Source organism: Lithobates pipiens, unplaced genomic scaffold (genome assembly GCF_037356315.1).
Source record: "Lithobates pipiens isolate NorthernLeopardFrog02 unplaced genomic scaffold, aLitPip1_a1.2 Scaffold_23, whole genome shotgun sequence".
In the NCBI taxonomy this organism is placed as follows: Eukaryota; Metazoa; Chordata; class Amphibia; order Anura; family Ranidae; genus Lithobates; species Lithobates pipiens.
In genome coordinates, this window is record NW_027507785.1 from 154,012,497 (window position 1) to 154,037,030 (window position 24,534).

General features: G+C 43.9%; 1 protein-coding gene across 2 annotated transcripts in view; it reads right to left on the reverse strand.

Annotated features, from left to right (window-relative positions):
• IFT56 (intraflagellar transport 56) overlaps positions 1-24,534 on the reverse strand; it is an 872,526-nt gene that overhangs the window by 815,517 nt on the left and 32,475 nt on the right. For both annotated transcript variants that reach the window (XM_077452501.1, XM_077452500.1), the window contains exon 2: positions 3,670-3,807. In XM_077452501.1, the coding sequence (XP_077308627.1) occupies positions 3,670-3,807 (138 nt within the window). The remainder of the gene's footprint in view (positions 1-3,669; positions 3,808-24,534) is intronic.

Below are 24,534 nucleotides of genomic sequence, written 5' to 3' on the forward strand. Positions count from 1 at the left end.
GACCCCCCACCTGAGAGTTGGGCGGGAGAAAACCTTCATGCGGTAACATTTTTTTTCACAGACTTGTTTAGCTTGTGAAACCAGGGACACTTTTGTCCTTCAGCAGGCGCCTTGTCGGACTGTGAACACTTACCTGCAGACCAGGGCGGGCGAAAAAGTCGTTTGAGTGGAAAAAGAGGGCCTTTGCCTACGGCGTGGCTCCTTATCCTGCCTGGACTATGGGAGCAACGTGCTCTTCGCACTGGTAACATTTTTAATAATGTCATCCAGTGAAGCTCCAAAAAGCCTGTCACCTTGGAAGGGCAAATCCGCCAGTGCTTTTTTAGATGCCTGGTCTGCAGACCAGAATTTAAGCCAAATGAGGTGCCATAGCACCACTTCTGATACTGATGCTCTAGAGAGCAGGGGGACCGTATCCAGAGCCACATCACAGACATACTTAAAGCGGTGTTTCAGCTGAAATTTTTATTTTTTTTTAAAGTCAGCAGGTAAAAAAAAATAAAAAATAAAAGTAGCTGCTGACTTTTAATAAGGAGACTTACCTTTCCAGGGCGCCCCCCTTTGGCATATCCCTCGGCTCTCGGGTCTCAGCGCTGCCATCCTCACTAAGGGAAACAGGCAGTGGAGCCTTGCGGCTTCACTGCCCGTTTCCTACTGCGCATGCGCAAGTCGCACGGTGCTTTGTGAATGGGACGCGCTGTGTTAGGGAACAGTTCCCAGAACACAGCCGCGACGAGGAGAGAAGAGGAAGATCACAGAGGAGCAGGAAGAAGGCAGATTAGGAAGACTACCTAGCAACAGGGATTTCTGACAAGGTAAAAAAAAATATTGTTTTTGCAAATGTTTAATTTTTTTAAGAATATTAGTGATCTTTTTTTTTTTAGGGTGGACCTCCACTTTAAGGCCATGCACCAACCGGTTTGTCAGCTCTAAGAAGACGTAACGCTGACCCCACTACCATAAACATGGACCAGGCCACTGCTGCAGCCCTCCTGTCGGCAGGGTCCTTGAAGGCAGGAGTCCCTTCTACCAGAATCGTGGTTACTTTATTTAACATGGATACCTGGGGGGTTAACGACCGGAGGAGGCGTCCATTTTTTCAGGAGCCTCTCCTCAAAGGGGTAACACACCAACATTCTTCTTGGGACTGAAAAGGCCCTCTGCGGACTTCCCCATTCCTTGTAGATGAACTTATCAAAATAAGTCAAATACGGAAACACCTTAGGCATGCGGGCCAGTTTGTGGAACCCAAAGCACCTCCACCTCAGCAGAGGTTCCTGCTGCATCCTGTATTTTCAGGGTATCCCGCACCGCAGTGATAAGTGCTCCTACTAGAGACAAAGTGTCCATAGGCACCGCATTTTGGGCAGGTGAGCTGGTTGCAATAACAGGGATGTCTGGGGAAGAAGCGCCAGGTTCTGACACCATGCTGACCCTCACTTGCCTGTCACAACTTAGGGACTCAAGGCAAGGTACACAAATCCCACCCTTCTAGCTTCTCACAGACTGAGGGACCTCTCCGCAGGACACACCACCCTAACCAAGTGCTGCCGCAGCATTGTGCCAGCCATCCTTAGTACAAAAATCACCAAGAAAATGGCCGCCAAACCTTCTAGAAAATACAGCCCATACACTGCATAGACTACAGGAAAATGGCCGCGGCCCGTGAGGCAGCCTCTCCTGAGGTAAATTTACTCAGGCACCTCACAGCGCAGAAAAAAGGGGCAGAAAGGCAAAAAAACTGACCCGTGCAGCCCCGCCAAAGCTCAGAGCCCCCCCAGAGGACCCCTGGCCAGGTACATACATCGCACCTCATGCCCAGTCACACAGCGGCTCCAGAAGGGGGAGGAGGGATAGGGATAGGGAGAGAGGAAAGGGAAAGTGAAACCCCTTAGTCAACCTCCCAGGGAATGCCCAGCTGCTCTATACTTACCCCTCCTGTTGGGATTGCTGGACGTATTCCACCACAGACCCCTCACCCAAGCAGTACGGGGTGGCTGCTGGCCACGGAATACTGTGACACAGACAGCAGTAGCCCGGTCATATGTGTGCCCCGGAGCATATAGCTCACTGGCCACCCCTGGAGCAGAAGGGGCATGTCGTGACCAACCCAGCGCGTAGCTAGGGACTGCTCACGCTCAATGGCCAGGCTGGGGAGACTAAGGATCTATATTATCCAGCCTGTCACCCAGCCAACTGTTGATTGTAGATCACAGGATCAAAACTGTAGAAAAAAAATGAAAAAAATTCCCAGGACCAATGGTCCCCTCAGGGAGCCAGGTCCTTCTCCTACACTAGACAGAAGCAGGGTGACTGGTTATAGCCAGAGGGACCGCCCCCTGGGCGGTACTGTGCAGTATTGCTGTTTTTACATGTGTTACATGTTTTGCCTAGCCCTATCCAGAAGGTGGAGGGATAACCTAAGGTCAACAATTAAAAGAGCTGAGTCTGTCAATGAACAAAAGAGAAATATATTCACAAGAATTCTAAATCAGAAAAGCTGGGAGAGACTTCCTACCTTCTTAGGACACCAAGCAGGTTTGGTAAGGGAGGAGTTACAGCCTACTGGCTTCTTAGGCGGCAGTATAAAACATGGTATGGAATAAATATAGAAGTGATCTGTCCCTCCGTGAAGGACAGAAAAATGTTGTCTGTAATGCTGAACACCCAAGAATAAAAATATTTTGCTGATAGGCATATTTTTGAAAATAAAAAGCAGTACATTGGATTTAAAAGACTGGTTTTACCTTTTTACCCAGCATCCAAGGCAGACCATACTTTTTTCTTCAACTACTAGCAGGTTGAATGGAAAAAAAATAAATAACAAATGTGCCAATTCCTCCATCTACACACTCAAGGTTGATGGGGGAATTAGTCCTGCAGCACTATTGTGTTGTGTTGAGAATACAACAATTAGTGTTGGAGGATATAACTGGCAGTACTGATTGGGAAAAACCCAACAAATCAACTTGTGTACAACCAGCTAGCCCATACATGGATCAAAATTCGGTCAGTCCCTGCTGAACCAGCCACATTTCTATACAGGTATGGATAGTTATATTCCAGAAGTAGATGCTTAAGCCAGATAGCGCCTGAACAATGATGTCTCTATTGTCTGGCAAGAAGAGTGAGGATTACTGTTATTTTTTCTGAAAAGTAATAATTGTTTGTAAGCATTTCTAAAAGAGCTGCGATTCAAGTGATTATCGGCCTTTCCTAAACTTGTGGTATGAAGATTTTGGCTATTGTTTGTGCTGCACTCCAAAAATTTAGGAAACTGGGTGGTTTATACTTTAAAATCTTAAAGAACTAAACATGCTTTTCCTTTTGGAGCCACAGACGGCACCATTTTAGCCTCTATTTAGATCTGCAGCTACGATGCTGCTGCACATTTGATTAGCTATGACACCAGTCATTTGAGGGCTTAGAAGTTTGGTTGAGAGCTCACATAAGCACAGTGGCAACTGTCAGTTGTCACCAGGGGTATGCCTTGAATGTACCATACACTGTGCATGAGCTAGTAAGCAGAATGGAAACACTGCAGAAAACATTTTTGCGATTGTATATGGATGTAACAACATTTATTGAACATTTCCAACTTTCTTTTGGGAAACAGTTACAGTGGAACTAAACCCATGCATTTTAACTACAATAAAACAATCATCATACCTCCAGTAGAGTTATTGCCCCTGTAAAGTCACGTTGAGTCAGCAAATCATCCAGTTTGGGAACTTTCTTTCCCTTTTTATTTTGTTTATCAGCCTGTTGTAGATCACCGCCAACAGCTGGTTTAGCCCGTGACAGCATCTGAAATCAAACCAACCATCTCTTGTTAACAAAAAAACACTATTATTTAACATACACATCTACATTACTCTGTAGCAAGCCTTTATTTTGGTGGTGGCAATTAGGGAGAACCTGAAGTGCAAGGGAAAACCACAGCATTGTTGTGAGATGAATTATCTGTTTTTTCTGACATGCATTTTCACATATTTGAACAAAGAATACATTAAGAAGCAGACAAAACTGTTACCAGCCCCTAATGGATTTGCAAAAGGGATATATTGGGAGGTTCAGCTAATGCAATGCTTTAAGCTGGCCAAACACAACTTGGATTTCATTGAGAATTAGCTGAAACCCAAGCAACGAGTGGCCCTATCAGCACTAACCAATTTAACAAACTTAAAAGGGGGGCAGGTGGAAAATTGTCTACGAAACATTGACTGAATCCTATCAGATGCGGTCATACTTCAGGTATTCAGCCAAAGGCTCTGAAACTGTCAAGTACATCTACCAGCAGGAGTAAAAGAGCATTGATGGGGAATCTATTAGATTGCTCTTGCTCAGGGATAATCAAGATAAACCTATGTGTATATGGAGATATATTAATATGTTACATGGAGATGTTATATGTTAAGATGTTACTAAACCCACAACAGTAAAATCTGTCTGGATATGCAGCATAGAATGCTTGTTATACTCACTGTGGAACTTAAGGGGTTAATCCTCTGCATTGTGTAAAAAGGCTGTTTTATCCTGTATGCATAGATCCTCCCCCTTCTGCATTGTCTATTTGGGGAAAGCCAGCTAACACAGGCAGGGTAGCCAACCTGCACATGCTCACTTGCGTATTTTATGCTGGAGAGAACATTTACTTGTTCTCAGAGATAGCCAGGTCACATGATATTGACATCACACATGTGGGCGTGTATACAGGCTGCAGTGGAAATCTACTACCTGAACTCTCAGCAACGGAGAAACTGTGCAGTTTATCTTCTAACCGTTGTATACAGATCAGCAGATTTATAAGCTGGGGGGATCTCAACATGAACAAAAAGGAGCAATAAATAACTGTCATCAACCACTTGAAGAATAGTCTTTTTTTCTAACACTTTGTTTACAAGTAAAATTAGTATTTTTGGCTAGAGAATTACTTAGAACCCCCAAACATTATATATATTTTTTTAGCATAGTCCCTAGAGAAAAAAAAATAAAAATTTGTATCTGTAAAATCCTTTTCTTGGAGTACATCACAGCACACAGAGCAACCACAATAGCGACTATATGGGTTATGCACCGCCTACTGGTGGATGGACACTGGCAGATAGTCAAAACAGGAAGTCCACCCCTATATAACCCCCTTCTACACAGGAAGGACCTCAGTTTTGTAGTAAAGTAATGAATATCCCAAAAGGATGGGGAGGGACTTCTCATTTTACAGGCATGATGGAAAAATCCTAACTTTATTGTACATCACGGGATACAGAGCTACCATAATGACAACTATACGGGATGTCCTAAAGAAATGCCCATGAGGGGAGGGAGACACAATCACAGAAATTGCCACCGGAGAAGGACTCCTTCTGCCGCCCAAAACATACTGTAGCCAAGCAGTATCCTTTGTGGCTTTGATATCCATCTGGTAAAAATCTGTGAATGGCTGAACAAAAGACCATGTAATGGCCTTAAATCCTGAGTCACTGACATCTGATGGCATATGGCCCAAGATACCCCCACACACCTGATAGCGAGCACTTTTTTACCAAAAAAAGGGGTGGGGGACCTTGCCCTTTCAAGCCATAGGCTTGAATAATTAACTGGCAAATCCAATGAAAATATAGTTAACTTGGATGCCTCCTGCTCATCCTGGGCTCTACTCGCAGCACAAACCAGGATTCCTGACCTGTACCGACAAATCAAGTAATTCTGACCACCAGCACTACCTCCAGAGTATGCAGTGATCCAACTCCAGCCAACTGAGGATCAGAAAAGAAGGCAAAACTTGACAAAGTCTTGATTCAAGTGAAAACTAGACACCATTCTAGGCAAAAAAAAAAAAAAAAAAATGAATGAGGACACAACATCTCCTTATGATGGGAGACCAAGAACGGCTCCTTGCATGAAAGAGCCGCCAACTCTACCACTCCACGTAGTGAAGTGATAGCCACCAAAGAAGCCACTTTCTGAGATAAAGGACCAACAGAATCCCTTGATTGGTTTAAAAAGTGGCCTCTGCAAGGACAGTTAAGATCAAACTCAAGTCCCAAGGACACAAGAATGGCCGTCAGGCGGGACTGTATACGTTAGACTTTGTATGAAGAATGAATCAAGGAGTTGGAAACAACGGCCTCTGGAAAAAAAAGACCGTTAACAGTATTTAAGGCCAATCTCCTTTCCCCTACCGATTGGAGAAAGAAAGAGAAAATCTCCCACTCACATATTTCTGTGGATGCCACTTCCTGGTTTCACCCCAGGCAAAAAAAATATTTTCAAGTCCTGTAATTGAAGTTCACCAAAGCGGGCTTCCAGGGGCTGAGATACAGGACTCAAGACGCTGGACTGGAAGTGTCCCAGGAGCAACCCCAGCAAGACTCGTTATGTCAGTGTACCAAGCCCTCCTGGGCTAATTCGGCTAGTATTACTATCAGTGTTACCCCCTTCCGGATTCTTTGCAAAAGATGTGGCAGAAGTCAAAACAGAGGGAAAGCATCAAATAAGGGAGAACTGGTCCCTAAGGCGTTACCAGTGCATCTACCCCTATTGCCAGTGGGACCCTCATCCCAGACACAACCTGTCCCAACTTGTTGTAGACCTTGGAATCTAGTAGATTCATCTGCAGCGTTCCCCCTGCCACTATCCTATACCTGGAATACGCACTGACAATAGAGACAGCACTTGTGCTGTCCCAGACAGAATGTGGTTCACCCTTCTGTGCTGCATGACTCCTGGTGCCCCCCTGGTGGTTAAAATATATATGACGGAACAACTCCCAAACTCCGATTGAGTGCTTCCGTCATATACCACTTCCTCTCAGCCTGAATATAGATATTAGATATTCCAACCGCTCACAAGCACAAAACAAGACGAGACTTGCTTAGTGCTAACATGGACTCATTTATTAGAACCAAAATGCCAAGTATTTATAATACAGTAGAACAGGGGTTGACAAATTTGCTTGGAATCTAGGAGCCAGCTAAAAAAGTTAGGAGCCGGGTCCGTGATGGCGATCCGGACCTGTCCCTGGCCTGACATGGAGACAAGTGAGGGGAAGATAGCCCCAAGCCCCCCACCTGTCTCCAAGTCATTGCCCCACATAGCTCTTAGAGGGACATTTTTTTTTTTTTTTTCAAATGACAATTTTTTTTTTTAAATTGCATTTTAGTGTAAATATGAGATGTGAGGTCTCTCTGACCCCAGATCTCATATACAAGAGGACCTGTCATGCTTTTTTCTATTACAAGGGATTTTTACATTCCTTGTAATAGGAACAAAAGTGACACACATTTTTTTTTTTTTTTTTTTTTTTTAAAGAACAGTGAAAAAAATAAAAATAAAAGTTAAAATAAAAAAAAATATTTTAAACGAGCCCTGTCCCGCCAAGCTTGCGTGCAGAAGCGAACGCATATATGAAAGCGGTGTTCAAACCACACATGTGAGGTATCGCTGCGATCGGTAGAGTGAGAGCAATAATTCTAGCCCCAGACCTCCTCTGTAACTTAAAAAGTGCAACCTGTAGAATTTTTTAAATGTCGCCTATGGAGATTTTAAAGGGTAAAAGTTTGTCGCCATTCGATGAGCGGGCGCAATTTTGAAGCATGACATGTTTGGTATCGATTTACTCGACGCAACATTATCTTTCACAATATTAAAAAAAATTGGGCTAACTTTACTGTCTTATTTTTTTTTTTTTTATTAAATACATTTTCCCCAAAAAAGTGCGCTTGTAAGTCCGCTGTGCAAATACGGTGTGACAAACAGTATTGCAACGACCACCATTTTATTCTCTAGGGTGTTAGAATAAAATATATATATAATTTTTAGGGGTTCTGAGTAAAGGGAAGAAAGATAGGCTGGCAGACAGGGAAAATTAGCATTACATCCATTAGCATTGCTGGTTGTAATTCCAACGGCCACCACAAGAGGGCGCCAGATTACAGAAGGAACCATAGGATCGTAGAAGGCCTCAAAGCCGGGGGCTAAATTACCGGCCGGCGGCGGCGCGGCCCGACGCGATCGCGCCGGGGGGGGGCCACGGAGACAGCATACCCCCAGCTGTGCTGCCCCAGGCGCCAGGTCTGGAATTCTAGTCGCAAATGCGACCGGGCGCCCGGGTTTTGTCGAGCCCTGCAGTAGAAGACTAGCATGAGCCAATTATCTAAATTAACACTCAGACTAGTTGACTGAGGGATAAGACTGACTCCTAGCTCACCAACAATTCAATAAAAACATTATCATGAACATAAACAGAGGATTAATTAGCACAAACAACAATGTGTGAATACTCAATACTCAGACCAGACTCATTTACACAACAGACCGGTGGCTGGAGTTCATGACATTAGCATCTAACAGTGTGTGTCCCAACAGCATGAGGCAACACACATATATACACATATATACAGCATTGAATCTGACTAGCACATATTATAGTGGGGTTCTCATTCACCCTGTGCCCCTTAAAAGCCAGGGCCCATAATCCGTCGGCAAGAGGCTCGCATTCAGTCCTCTCAAAAAGCCTGTGTCCCGGCTAGGTCTGTCACAACATTTTTATATATATATATATATATATATATATATATATATATATATATATATATATATATATATATATATATATATATATATATATATATATATATATATATATATATATATACACACACACACACACACACACACACACACACACGCCCCTGGAGAGGCTTTTCTGGATAAAACCTACAACTGGTTTGTACCACAATCCAGAGCATGGCATATTATCCAAAAGCTCCAAGATATTTATGAGCAGTATACTCTCCTGTGAAGTCCACTGACCTGTAGCCACCCTCAGGCCAAACAGAGAAACATCAGTGGTCATTAACTTCCAATACCTGAAAGGAAGAATTTAACCTTACTAGATTCCGAACCATCAACCACCAATCTTTAGCTGTGCAACAATCCAGTAACAGAGCCCTTCAGCAATCCAATGCCTGAATCTTCAGGTTCCAGACAGAAAATGATCCTCTACCAAGACCTGGTTTAAGACTGTATATAAGGAATGTGCTTTGACCTAGATACAGCTTCCTACTGCAAAATGTATCGAAGAAAAATCTGGACCAACTACTTCCTGAGAAAAGTTTGAGGTATACTGAGATTGAAATCCCTTGTGTCTTTAGCACATCCACCACCGAAGCTAGGAGCTTTGTGAACCTCAGAAGCTGTGGCCAGCCCGAAGGATGATTTCCCCCCCCCCCCTTCGGATAGTGTCCACAAGCGATGCGCATGCGCAGTACGGAGGACAAGTAAACCACAAAAGTCTCTGAAGATGAACGATGCCTGCGCAGTTGCTAGTACCTTCTGCCCTGAGTCCAGGGTCAAGCCCCACCATGAAAGTGGACATATGGTAGCACTTTGTAACAGGGTCCCTCGCTTCGCCCACCACGCTTTGGGCAAGGCCTCGCTTTACTCTGCAATTTTTTATTCTAACTCCACTTGGATGGTGGGGTTTGAACCTGGAGAGATTATAACTGAACAAACCGAGCCGAACTGAAAAAGAAGGATGCCCATCAGATTGAGATCTTGAGATAGACCTCATGTCCCTATTCAGTTTTAAAGCTGCTACCATTTAATCGTTTTACAATAATTAGCCCATAACTTTTGCTCCAAGACCCAATGCAAGGCCAAAATTGACCTGACTAAGGAAGGCGAGAACCATCTCATAAAATGCTCTAAAATCGTATAGTCTGAGATACACTCAAACAGAGCAACGTCCGATGCCTCCCTCACTTAGTAGGGAAACCTGGGCAGTCTCCCGTGAACAGGCACCACAGTGGCTCAGATCACCCGATGCCATTGGTCCAACAGATGTGAACATTGCCAGGCCACTGAACCTGAGGGCAGTGTACCTGCCTCACCCTTCTAAGTCATTTAGCTAATCTAATAGATACATAATAAAATGACCATTAGACAAACTAATACGCAGTTCCACAAGGATGCATTTCCAATGAGTACCCTTCACATCCGTGTCTCATCAAGTCGCAGTGACCTCAAAGCAGCCCCTGCACCACTCTGGTCTGACCTTGGTGTGACTTGGAGGTCCACAGACCTCAAGATTATACAGGCACTGCTTCACATCGCTGCAAATTTGCATTAAAGTTGCAGCCAAAATGCTGACTTTCAAACCGCACAAGTGTGAAAAGGGAGGCCAAAACCAAGCCCCTGTAGACCCAATGCATGCTATTCTGGAGACAAGTTCTTCAAGTGCACTGATGCCCATGGTCTTCCAAACATATGCTTATGCCACATGTATTTTTTTCCCCAAATGTTTTTATTGGTAAGATCAAACAAAATGACATGTTACATTACAGATTGTACAAATTGCGTCAACATAGCTAAATAGTTAACATCAACTAAGGATATTGTATAAAGGTCTAGTGATTTCTGAAACAAAAGCCCCAACATTTTTCTTGCCGTGTAAAATCAAATCACTTGTTTTGTAGCGGAGTGTGTCTTACGTGGACTTTCAGATAGACGTGTAATGTGGAGTAGGAGCGTTTTGTGGGTGAGTGCTCAGGTATGATCTGTGGTTTTTCTTGGTGGGCGGGGGTTATGTTGTTTCTTTTGGGTCTATTTGATGTGCCTTGTTGGGTACTTATGTATGGTATGTGGGTTACATTTGTCATCGATTCTTCGATGATACCTAGAATATCGGATTGAGGGTTAGGGGGAAATGGCTGGTGGGAAGTGTAGATAAGGGGGGTAAGTGGGGGGCTGTCTATGTGTTGTGGAGGGTCTGGTGGGGGAGTATGTGGGGGGGCAGAGATGTAGGTCTTTGTGGACCTTACCAGCCAACTCCTGCCTCTCTCTCTAGGTTCCTGCACTCTTTGAAATGGCTGTTTGGTTTAGAGCTTCTTGGGGGTGGGGCGGCCCATCTAGTAGTAGGGCTCCAGTAAATCTGCAGAGAGTTTCTGTAGGGGAGGTGTGTATTTTCTGAGTTATTTTTCAGTGTGTTCTCTCGTCTGTCTTTAAGGTGGTTGTGTGTTTAGTAGGAAGAATTCTGTCGTTGTTTGAAAATTAGTTCAACAGGCCCATTGGCCCCATACTATTTTTGTGCCAAATGAACAGTATTCTGGAGACTCAACTTTTAAAGTGCACTGCTAGGGGTGTATCGACTTACAGTTGTACAGGCCCCCCAGATTAAGAAGCAAGTATGCAGTATATAATCATGACTTGTCTGGCCACACATTTCTTCCATAGTAAGTACTCACACTTCACTATTATCCATGGGCTGATGTTATGACTCAAGAGGCCATGCTGAAGCTGTGGCACATGGCTTTTTTAACAAGGCTGCCCTTCCACTTACTGCCTATATAAAAATAGGCCATACTGCATGAACCTGCACCCTCTAGTGGCTGGAGGAGAAACAGCAGCCCACATGACTAAGAAGCACACAACGTGGTTAACCAGCACACTGCCCCCAGTGGCCACTGGGAGAACAGTCAGATCTCTTTTTTTTTAAAGGAGAGAAACTGCAATAATGCAGACTTACAACTTCCACTGCAGGACTCTGAACATAAAAGGAGTCAAATCTTCACACATCTGGGTGAGATTTATCATATAAGACCTTAATGCGGAGTCCACTCCCCTGGACCTGTAATAGCACCTTGCAGAAAAGCACAGGGTTCTATTACGCAGGGTCCAGCGCCATAAGGCTGCATTATAGGCAAACCTCAAGGAATCTTCTCTCCTTCCAATGAGGCTCGGGTACCATCCATTTTGGCTGACAGCTTTTTCCAAATGGATCCGACTGAAGTCCATGATTCTTAATAGAACTGTTCAGACCTCCAAGTATACTCCACCTAACAGACACTGGCAAAAAAAGTGAGGTCCTTCCTGTGTAGGAGGGGTTATATAGGGGTGGACTTCCTGTTTGACTATCTGCCAGTGTCCATCCACCAGTAGGTGGCGTATAACCCATATAGTCATTATTATGTTTGCTCTGTGTCCCATGATGTATGATAAAGAAATGGTAAGTTTTGTCATTTTTTTTTGTCACATGGAATTTGTATATCGGCTTTTCTAATGCAAATTTTTGGGAAAAAATACATTTTAATGAATTTAATACACACAAAAAACAATATCTATTTTTTAGTAAAATGTAAACGAAGGTGTTATGCCAAGTAAATAGATACTCAACATGTCATGCTTTAAAATTGGGCATGCTTGTGGAATGATGACAAAGTATGTCAACATAGGCAGCTCTTTAAAAGCCCTTACAAGTTACCAGTTTAGAGCTACAGGGGGCTGGTGCTAGAATTATTGCTCTTGCTCTGATGTTCATGGCAATGCCTCACATGTATGGTCTGATCACTGTTTACATAGGCGTCCAGGACCAACTCATTCTGTGGATATGGAAAAGTGCAGCGCTAATAATGCAAAACAAATACAAGTGTATTAGTATACATAAACACCTCAAAGTTATGGTAATTCAAACAGTAAATGTGAGACCACCAAGTGAAAATAAAATATACAAAGTCACTGTTTATAGTGAAAAAAATTTCAAAAATTCAGATACGCAATGAAAGAATGAGTCCCAATATATATATGTGATCCATCAAAGGTGTGTGAAAATCCACCGGTGTGACCCTGAAGCGGAGAAACACCACCACTGAGAACAGGACAAGGCTTACCAGAATTTGATGACTTCCTGTCTGAGACCCGGAAGAAATAGGTCTGAAAAAAAATAGGGCTTTGAAAGTATTTTTTAAGAGGAAATTAATTCAATTATATAAGCGGATGGGGGGCGTGGCCTGACGCTGTATGGAGTAGGACGTGCTGGCCCTGAGCTGCGGCAAATAATCCTTTTAAAACCCTCAGGCTCATACAATACTGATTGCAAATACCTGTACAGGTACATGGGCATATCCTCCACACTCCAGCAGACCCCCGGCGACCCTCGGATTAGCGTCAGTCCGCGCAGAACGGTGATCTCCCGATCGGCGGCCGACAGCTTCAGGAAAGTCCCCGGATTCGGCCTACTCCTGGAGCCGGCGGCCACCTTGGTACACCCGAAACTCCGGCCAGCGCTGCAATCGGACCCTGAGACCCACAGGACCACCCTACCTGAGCCTGAAACCTGCTGCATGGTCACCCCAGACCCCTGAGGTATGTCCCCAACCAAATCGTAGAAAGCGGCTGCGGCTAAATTGGATCAGTTTCGCGGACTGGAAAAAGGGGGCATGGAGGTTGGTGGGGCGCCTGGGGAGGTGGGGGGGAGTGAGCCACAAACCAGTGACACTGATAGACTGCTTGAAGCAATCAGGTTGTGCAGAACCTCACTCACAGCGCAAATTGAGGTGGTGAAAATGGATATTTCCCTCATTAGGCAGGACTTTCAAAAGCTCAGGGACCGAGTGACGGAAGCAGAGACCAGAATGAGCACAGTGGAAGACGCCATTCCGCCCCTGCAGTCCTCCACAGACCGCATGCAACAGCAGATACGCCAACTCCAGTCCAAACAGGATGACGTGGAGAACAGGTTGAGAAGGTGCAATTTACGCTTTATTGGTTTGCCGGAGGGGACTGAGGGAAGGGACACTACTAGGTTTCTTGAACAACTCCTCATTACCACATACGGAAGGGAAGCATTCTTTCCCATGTTCGCAGTGGAGCGAGCGCACCGCATGCCAGCCAGACCCCCCCCCCCCCCGCAGGGAGCTCCCCCGCACCTTCATAGCCAAACTACTCAACTACAAAGACCGAGATGCGGCCCCCATCAAAGGGCAAGAGAGAAGGGCAACATTCCTGTGGGTAATGTTAAAGTGACCATTTTCCCAGACTTTTTGGCAGAGATACAACGCCGCCGCCAAACCTTTCTGGAGGCCAAATGCAGGCTGAGTGATAAGCACTACAAATGCCCATGCTTTTCCCTGCCCTCAGGGTGGAACATGGCCGACCGCTATTCTTTGAAGATCCGGAGGATGTCATATCCTGGTTGGAACAACGAGCCTCACCTGAAAGAGCCGGGTGACCGTGCCTCAGGTACTTCATTTGGACCCATTTACCTGTATAACTTATCCTATTTTTACATTTTTATTTTTTTATTTTTTCTCTCCTTGTTCTGTGCTCACGACAGTACCTGGTACAACTTTCTTTTATTTTTTATTTTTTCTCCCCCTAAAACCACTTACCGGGTGACTCATTCAATCACATGGGAAACTTACTGTGTTATGATTGCTTCCAAACAAGGGGTGATTTACACCACTCATGATGAGCTCCTCTCGACATTGGAAACCCAGGAATACTTCAATGTGAGTACAGAGAATGCACTTCAGAGAATTGAGAGCCTTATTTCTCCTATCTACTACACAACTTGAATTGACATATCATTCCAGATCACACTGCCTTAGGAGATGCCAGGATGCAGAGTCCTACCATTTGCATACAGTGTGCAGCGAGACTTTACCCCACGAACCTCTGGGAATCGCTACGGTGCTGGATGGAACTTTTTTAGGAGATGCTTCATGCCTATCTATGGAGGGCGAGTGGACAGGGGAACCCCGATCCATCCTAATTTGTTTATGTGGTTGACATCCCCTGTTCGACTTGCAATCCAGATACCCAGGTTTTTGTATTACCTCCTAGGCATATATTGGGTGATAGCGCACTTCCCAGTTGGCACACAACAGTTCAGGGATCAAGCCCGCACCGGGGGGGGGGGGGGGGGGGGGGGGAGTTATTCTAGTTATAGGTTTGTTCTGTTTTTTTGATGTTATGCATACTGTACCCGGCCAGCATGTGTCACCTTATGAAGAAGAGTTCTGTGACTGTAGGTCTGTTATGTGAGGTATTTATACTGAAGTTCAGGTTGGGCTCCGCGCACCCACGCATCTTGTACGCAGGGGAAATGGGGCCCACTGTGCTTATGCTAATTGACCCCCAAAAATTCCCACCATGACATCCTTAAAATTCGTCACGTGGAATGTGAGGGGTGTACGCGGAAAAATTAAGCGTGCGGCAGTCCTTGCTTTCCTCAAAAAACAACGTGCAGACGTGATAGCCTTGACTGAGACACATATCGAGGGAAGTGTCCAGATGGCACTTCGCCGCCCATGGGTTGGCTGGACATTTCACTCTACCCATACATCCCATGCTAGAGGTGTTTCTGTTTTGATTGTTAAATCAGTGCATTTTGAGCTGTGTGAACTGTCCACAGACATACAGGGTCGATATGCGTTTCTCTAAACTAAAATCTATGGTGAACATTTACTTATACTGGCTTTTTATGTGCCACCTCCGTTTAACCTCACGGTAATTAAGGAAGGACTATCCTTCATGGCCTGCCATTCTTCCATGCCCGCAGTCTGGATGGGAGACTTCAATACTACACTTAACCCAACCCTAGACAGGCTAAGTGTGACTCCGCCCGCCCAGAACGTACCCACCGAAACCAAGCTGTCCAGGCTTATTTCCGCCTTTCATTTAATAGACACATGGCGCAACAAATTTCCACACGTAAGCCCCTACTCATGTTTCTCGTCCATGCACAAATCAATGTCTCGTATAGATCTCATACTAGTCTCCCATAGCCTATTACCTAGATTGCTGGAGGCTGCATTCTCCCCCAGGACACTATCGGACCATAGTCCCTATTGGATCACATTGAGCGTTCCCATTGACAAACCACCGAGGACCTGGCGCCTGAACCCGTTCTGGCTCTCACTCCTGCCGGAAGGCGATGAGCTTGAGAGCAAATTTCAACAATACTTTATGGAGAATGAGGAGTCGGCATCTCCCTCTGTGGTTTGGGACTCATTTAAGCTATTTGCTCGCTCAGTGTTAATCACAGATATCAATAAGATTAAGGTGGACGCTGCTGTTGCCCTCGGTAAGGCGATGGCGGACCTGTCCACCGCTGAGCAAGATTTTGCCACTGAACCGACTCCTGCAAAAGCCACCACACTCAAACTACAAACCAGAGTATTTTAAAAAATTGAACAAGTGTGTATCTATCACAGGGTGGTGTCTGTGGATACACTGATAGACAAAATGCCACGTCCTAATTATCACTTTGTGAATGTAAATATTGACAGGGAAAAGGGGAAGTAAGGAAGAAAAAAAGAAGTAGAAATTGCACTCATGATAATGACTTTCATAAAGAAGCAGATCTCCTCCGTACACGGCTACTAGCTGGAGGGTATAGTAAATCTCAACTACGAAGGGCGTACAATCGTGCATACAGAAAACCTAGGAACACTTTATTATACTCAAAGAAAGAATGTAACCCTGAAATACAAACCAACACAAGATTGATAACACGTTTTTCATCTCAACATGAAGAGGTCCGTAATATTCTTACAAACCATTGGCATATTTTACACCAAGATTCGGTAATCAAAAAATACATAGGGAAAAGACCCCAATTGACATTTAGACGCACTACCTCGCTGAGAGATCATTTGGCATCAAGTTTTTACTTACCTAAAGGACGAGATATCAAAAATGGCAGGGGTTTGTACAAATGTGGAACCTGCGATTTCTGCCCCTGGGTCAAGCAAGGTGCAGAAGTCGCACTTCCGAATGGTGAATTTGTCTATTTAAAATCTAGGGCAGATTGCAAAACACAAGGTGTCATTTATTTAATGACATGCACATGCGGAGCTTTCTATGTCGGAAAGATTATGAGATGTCTTTGGCAACGCATAAAGGACCATGTATATGTATCCTCTAATGGGAAAATGTTAACAGTGAGTAGACACATTGATTTATGTCATGCTTTTGATGCAACGTGTGTCCTCTTCAGTATTTTAGAGATTATTCCAAAGGATCCACGTGGAGGAAATTGGGACAAACGCATTTTACAACGTGAAACGATCTGGATTGAGAAACTCAATGCTACCCAAGCCCCTGGCCTAAATGAGACTCAATCATACAAGTCTTTTTTGTAGAGTACATTTGTCCCTCCTCCTCCCTTCCCCCCCCCCCCTCTTTTTTTTTTTTTTCCTTTTTGTCTTTCCCGTCTCTCGCTTATATACAAAATAATCCAATGCGGAATTTAAATACTTTTTGAATATATGGATGTTTTCTTGTTTGTTTTGAATTCTATACATACCGCATTTGGATGTAATTAATAATTAATGATCTGGCTGATCAACTCAAACTTGATCTGCCTTTTTGTAACAGTCTAATTTGCTTAAACAACTATGTATATTTAGAGTTCACTGTTATTATTACTTCATCAATGCTTAGGTGTTTTTTTTTCCTTGACCACAATGTGCGACCCCGCGAGCGCGACCCCTAACTACCCCATTTGGGATATGGGGTTTTTGGCGCTCCACCATAGGGACTTGTGGGTTGTTCTCACAGTCCCTTCTGGTATTGTCCCCATTCGTTGCATCGGAACGAGGCCCCTTAGTCTACCTCCGCAGATCGGGGAGGAACCTTTGAGGTGCTCCTCCCCTATCTAGTGCACGTCTGTTTGTTATGGCGGCCAGACGTATGTTTTTGGCCTTACGAACGTACACACGTGCTCTATGCGAGGACGCTGCACGTTTGTGTGTAGCGTCGGTACCAACCGAACGCATCGTAGGAGACGTTGGTCGGGTAGGTGAACGTCACTTCCGTCGAGTGCGGAATGGCGTCACTACCGGGACGGATGTATATAAAAAGGACACACGTGGCTGGTGTCCATGAATGGCGGCCATCTTCTACACACAAAAAACAATATGATAGGGGTGAATGGGCCGAATAGTCTGCCTCTTTGATTCCCCTTTACTTTCCTTATTTACCCATTGGGAATTTGATCAGTTTTTTGCAACCTGAGGTAATTGGTCTACACAATTTTATATATACTTTTATTCGATATATTCTTTTCATCTCTTTTAAATTCACTATGGTGTAGGCACTATCAATAGCCTAGCTTTAGCATACACTGCACAATTTTTCTTTGTTGGCTCTCTTTCTTTCTTTGCTGTTTAAATAATTGGTATTTCACCTATATAGTGAGTCCATATATATTTTTTCTTATCCTTAAGGATATATTTCTTTATGTTTTTGGATATTATCTATATATCCTAAAAATCCCCACTTTTTTTGATTATGTTTTTCTCTGTATCTCCCAATTATACAGCTCAGGGGATACTAAACAGTATCCATCACGGATTTACTTGTGTTCACTTACGCCTCAAGAATTTTTACTAAACACTGAAGATTTAAACTTTATGAGGTGAATACACCTTTATAGTGATTCCACTAAGCTCAAAAAATATATTTCTTTATTAATTTTTTCCCTTTTTTTTATATATTTGCTCAACAATTATTTTTTCTTTTTCTTCCTCTCCCCCTCTTTCTCTTCCTTTTTTGTTTCCCTCTGTGGAGAAAAGTTTTGTGTAATCAATCGTACCAACTTCCTCCTTTGGAAACGGTGATCTCCCTATTTGGGACACATTTTACGAAGGAATGTAAGTATCGAGTGTTTGATACTATATGGTACTAAATAGGAATGTTATATCCGCCCCCACATTGTGGTCTCAGGAAATCTCCCCCCCCCCCCTTTTTTTTCCCTTTTTTTTTTTTTTTTTTTAACACCTTAGTACCTTGATGGGTGATATAACGAAATATGTTATATATATTTGGATATATGTATTTTATTTATACGAATGTTTATAGATGTGTGTTTTTTTCTTTCCAGTATTTTATACACGTTTTTCTTCTTTTACTTATTTATATTTTCTCCTTAGAATTTAGAACATTATTATCAGCTCCTGAAGAAGCGTCATCATAGACGCGAAACATGTAGAGCACCAAAAATATATGTAATCGTTGACTGTATGATTGATATCCTTGATCCTATATTTGTATAGATATACATTTTATTTTTTTCTTTCCTTTTTGGAAATTTGAAATGGATTTTACTATGTTTGATAGGATGTCAATTAGGTCTTAAATGTGTAGTTTTAAGGAGGAAACATTTTCCTTTTTTTTGTGTAAAAAGGAAATTGAACTTTTCCCTGTTCTTTTTAAAAAAAATTGTCTTTTTTTAAAAATAAATAGAAATAATTCTTTTTGAATATACTGGTTGTGTTCACAACTTTCTTTATGCCTAAAAAGTCCAACTGAACCCACATTTTTTTTTTTTGAGGTCTTTTATGTGAAGGTTCTTTTATTCCTTTTTTTTTTTTTTCTTCCTTACAAACCAGAGTAGCTACCCAATTACAATTCCAAAAGACAAGGCAGAAAGTTTTCTTCTCCAGGCAGATGTTTGAGCACGGGGAAAAGGCGGGGGAAATTACTGGCGTATCTGGTGCACAGTGAGGGCCGGTTCACACAGGGGGCGACACGAGGCGTCACGACTTGCCGTGCCGCGACCTGACAAGTCGCCCCCGTTCTGTACAATGGAACCGTTCTAAGAGGAGCGACTCGAGTCGCTCCGTCTTAGAAAAAAGGTTCCTGTACTACTTTTGGGCGACCTCGGGGCGACTTGCATTGACTTCTATACAGAAGTCATTTGCAAGTCGCCGCTGAGGTCGCGGCACAGCAAGTCGTGTCGCCTCGTGTCGCCCCCTGTGTGAACCGGCCCTGAGGATAGACCCCCAGTGGTAATTACGTTAAATGACCCCGGAGGACGACAAATCACAGACCCACCTACGGTAATTTCCATGTTCAGAGAATTCTTTACAGAGCTATACCGAATGACAGCCCCCGCTGAGACTGACTCAATGTCACTTTTCTTTGAAAGAGTTGCTCTTCCGCACGTTACACATAAACAAACTGACCTTTTGGAGGCACCCCTCATCGCGGACAAAATACAGACGGCCATAGCTAGTTTTGCCAGGTCTAAATCCCCAGGTTCAGTTGGCCTCCCAATTGAGTTTTATTCCCAATTCAGCGGCACTCTTGGCCCCAAATTATTGACCCTATACAATCATCTTTTTGAATCTAGAGCTCTACCCCCTTCCATGACCGAAGCAACAATAGTTCTAATCCCTAAACCAGGGAAAGACCCAGGATACCCAGAGTCTTACCGCCCCATATCCTTGTTACAGGTTGATGTTAAAATACTAGCCAAAGTCTTGGCCATTAGGCTTAATCAAGTCATCCTATCATTAATCCACACTGACCAGGCGGGCTTTATGCCCGGTCGGAACACCTCATTTAACCTTAGGAAACTATTTATAAATATGCAAGCCACACATGAGGAAGTTGGAACACGGGTGGTGGTGACCCTAGATACGGCAAAAGCGTTTGATTCGGTAGAGTGGAAATACCTTTGGAGATGATTGGAGGGATATGGTTTTGGTCCCAAATACATTCAATGGGTACAACTGTTGTATCAAGCACCCACTGCCAAAGTGGTGGCCAATGGGTGGCAGTCTCGCATGTTTGACCTCAGCAGAGGCACGAGACAGGGCTGCCCCTTGTCCCCACTGCTCTATGCCCTAGCGGCGGAACCACTGGCGATATCTATCTGAGCAAACCCGGAGATTAGAGGTCTGACAATGGGCTCCTTGATTGAGAGAATTAGCATGTATGCAGATGACACATTATTGTACTTGGCCGACTCGGGCCTGTCCCTGCAGACTGCACTCCACACGATTGAACAATTTGGAATTTTCTCGGGGGTTAAAGATCAACTGGGATAAGTCTCAGGTTTTACCACTTGACAGTTTCCCATCCTTGGAGTCCCAGGCTAGTCTTCCGTTAAAAAGAGTCAGTGTCATTAAATACCTAGGGATACACATATCTAGATCCCCAGCTGATATCCCCCTTAATATAGAACCTCTGATCTCCTTGGTCAAAAATAAAGTGAGGGTGTGGTCTCTACTTCCACTCGGGATCTGGGGCCGCATAAATTTTATTAAAATGGTCCTGCTTACTAAAATACTTTACGTTTTATGGCATACCCTGGTATATCTCCCCCTGAAACACTTTAAATCTTTAGAGGCCCTTTTAAAGCCCTTTGTGTGGGGCGCTAACAGACATAAATTAGCGTGTCAATCCCTCAAGAATCCCACAGATCTGGGAGGCACGGCCTTACCCGATTTCAATTTATATTATGTTGCATCCCAACTATCGCAATTATTCCACATTGATAAGTCAGATGGCGAGAGATTTTTAATTCTACTATGTCCCAGATGGGCGCAACTTACCAAAGACCCGCTATGTGTGATAGTGGCGGGAAAGCAGGGGCTGACGCAAGGGGGACATAGGCACACCATGCTATACCACTATAGAGGATATGGGACCTGGCTTCCTCGAATCTGGACTTCCCACGGTATAATGATTATACGCCGTTATGGCATAACAAACGGCTACAGGAATTCACTAAAATATAAGATGCAAGTGTATGGATCAGACATGGAGTGTTCTATCTACACCACATACTAGGAGCTGGAAGCCTTAAAACCTTTGATATGCTCAAAAATGAATTCCTCATCCAAAACCAATTGTTCTATAGATATCTGCAGGTCCGTCACGCCACACAGTCTCAGCTTCAGGACTCCATTCAAGACCCTACCCCCAATGCCCTTATGGCAATAATCAAGGGCACTGATCCACACAAATTGATCTCAGCATTTTATAACATGCTCTCCACCCCAATTTCTACCAAACTAGCGTATGATTTAAAACCTAGGTGGGAGAGGGAGGTGGGCCCACTGGCAGATGAGGAATGGGAGGAGGCATTGGGGGACATGCAAGGCAGTATTCCCTAAATTGTCAGACCGCTTTTCACAGCTCTATATTTTACACAGGGCATATCTTACACCTCTCAGGGTGGCAAGGTACAAACTCTCAGTCCACACTATGTTTACTATGTGGAGTGGAAACGGGCACCTTTTTTCATTTAATTTGGGCCTGTCCTAGAATACAGGGGTTCTGGAAACAAATTGTGGCATTCTTACATGATACCATGGGGTCACCTCTGGCGTTGGACCCAAAACAGTGCCTCCTTGGTGTCCTACCAGATACCATGGTCAAGTGCACCAAAATATTCGTACATGAGACGCTATTCTCAGCTAGGAAAATCATAGCCAAAAAATGGATGAGACAATCACCCCCTAAGATGGTGGACTGGAAGCTCGAAGTGAATAATACTCTACCGTATAAAAAAAATTATATATATTAATAGAGGCTGTCCTGATAAATACAACAAGATATGGGATCGAGGGCTACAGGAATCCGATACCTGTGGATAGTGTGGTGTAAACATGGAAACCTACAATACTTATTAGGATGAGTACCTCTTAATAGGATGTCCTTTTATTTACAATATATGCAGTCATAGAGCTGGCCCTTAGGGCAATGTGTACCTGCTGCTTGTCTATAGTGTTTGAGTTCCGCAATGCAATGGTCATTTTATGTCTATGTATGAAACCAATTTAACATGTATGCAGTGTAATATGTTTTTCTATTCAATAAAACCTTTGTTTAATATATATATAAAAAAAAATTTATATAAGTGGATGGATGACCGACCTTAATAGAAATGTCCCCTATATAAAATGGAAGATCATTCCCACAATCCAATATCCAGGCCTCGTCTTGAAAGCGAGCCCGGGAATCGTGACTTCCACTTGACGGACCAATCCGCGAAACGCAAGGCCGCAGTCATTACAGCCAAGCCTCGTTATAAAAACAAGGCCGGAAAAGATCATCACACCCAAGCCTCGCTGTAAAAACGAGGCTAGGAGTCTTAACTTCCGCTTCTCGGACCAATCAGAGGACGGTGCAGGACTGCAACCAACACAACCAAGCCTCGCTTTGAGAAAAGGAAATGGATGCCATCATGAGCCGTGCAACGTCCACGGACCAATCACCGAAAGGGAAATGGTCTTAGTAATGAAAACCAGACTGCAGAATAGGAAAAAACGGAAGCGGACATCCGCAAATTATAAATCCGACTCCATAATAGATCGGACTTAGGGAGCAATGTTAGTTTTAAATGTAGTAAAATTTCAGCTTTGGCTACAGTTGGGGACATCAAATAATATAAATAAACCAAATATATAGATATTTAATTAATCATAGCAAAGTAAAAAATAAATAATCAAATGAAAGTAATAAAAATGTTATATATGGTAAAACCATTAATAGTAACCACATGGCTGACACTTTACGTGACAATAAAAGTGAAATATTAAAAGGTGTACTACCCTGCTCTTAAAAAAAAAAAAATGAATGGAGTACAAAATTTCAAATTATCAAGAAGGATAAAAAAAAATAAAAGATAAAAAAAAAAAAATGGTTCCTTGTAACACGAATTCCCATATTAAATATTAGGCTCTGTTTATAAAATAATTAATATCCCACACCACATTTATCCCTTGCGGGTGGTGAATCTGCAGCTCATATATCCAGAAAGTTTCCAATCTGGATAGCCCTCTAGTGTTGGCTCCGCCCCTCCACGGGGCAATGTATCTATCTATAATAAGAAATTGGGTCCCTGTTGGATCACAAGCACGATATTGTCAGTAGTGTCGGGGAACTGTATGTTTGATACTACCAAGTTTAATCAGATTGATGTGCTCAGTAACCCCAGCTTTGAATGACCACACAGTTCTACCAACGTACTGCTTGCCACCTGGTTAGTCGCCGTTCTAAATTCCTTAGTAGTTATACGTCCACACATGTTATGATGACAGACCAAACATCTTTTATATTCTTTTAATATCCTATCCAATTGTGAAAAAATGTTGGCTTGATAGGGGGATTGAGGATGGATGGTACGATCTTACTCTTGGGTCTTTCAGGTAAAATGGGCCCAGGGAGCCTATCATTCCTCAAAATCCCCCCAATGTTATTCAAAGATGTCCTTAATCTGTTTATATTGTGTTGAAAAACTTGTAAGGAAAGACCATTTAAAACCATCAACATCCCTCTGGGGTTTATCAGCCAACAATGAGGCTTGATTAGTGTTTAAAACTTTAAGAAAATCATTGTCGACTTCAACCTGGTTATATCCTTTATTGAGAAATCTCTCTTAGGCCGCGTACACACGGGCGGACTGTTCGCCCAACCTTGTCCGCTGAACAGTGTTTGGGCGGACAGTCCGCCCGTGTGTGGGCTTTCAGCGGACAGTTTCAGCGGACAGTTGGACGGACAAAGTCTTTCGGAAATTCCGAAAAACTGTCCGCTGAAACTGTGTTTGAGCGAACAGTCCGCCCGTGTGTGGGCCTGTCCGCTGTACTTTCGAAATGAGCGGACTGTTCCCGCTCGGAAAGTCCGCCCATTTCGAGCGCGTGTACAGGTAGGCGGGGCCCGCGAAGGAGACGTCGCGGGCTCCGCCGCCTGGAATGGGCTTAAAGGGGAACCCCAACGCCGAAAAAAATCGGCGTGGGGGTTCCCCCAAAGTCCACACCAGACCCTTGTCCGAGCACGCTACCCGGCCGGCCAGGAAAGGGGGGCGAGCGAGCGCGCCCCCCCTCCTGAGCCGTACCAGGCCGCGTGCCCTCAACATGGGGGGTGCCTTGGGGAAGGGGGGGCCGCACGGCCCCCCCACCCCAAAGCACCTTGTCCCCATGTTGATGAGGACAAGGGCCTCTTCCCGACAACCCTGGC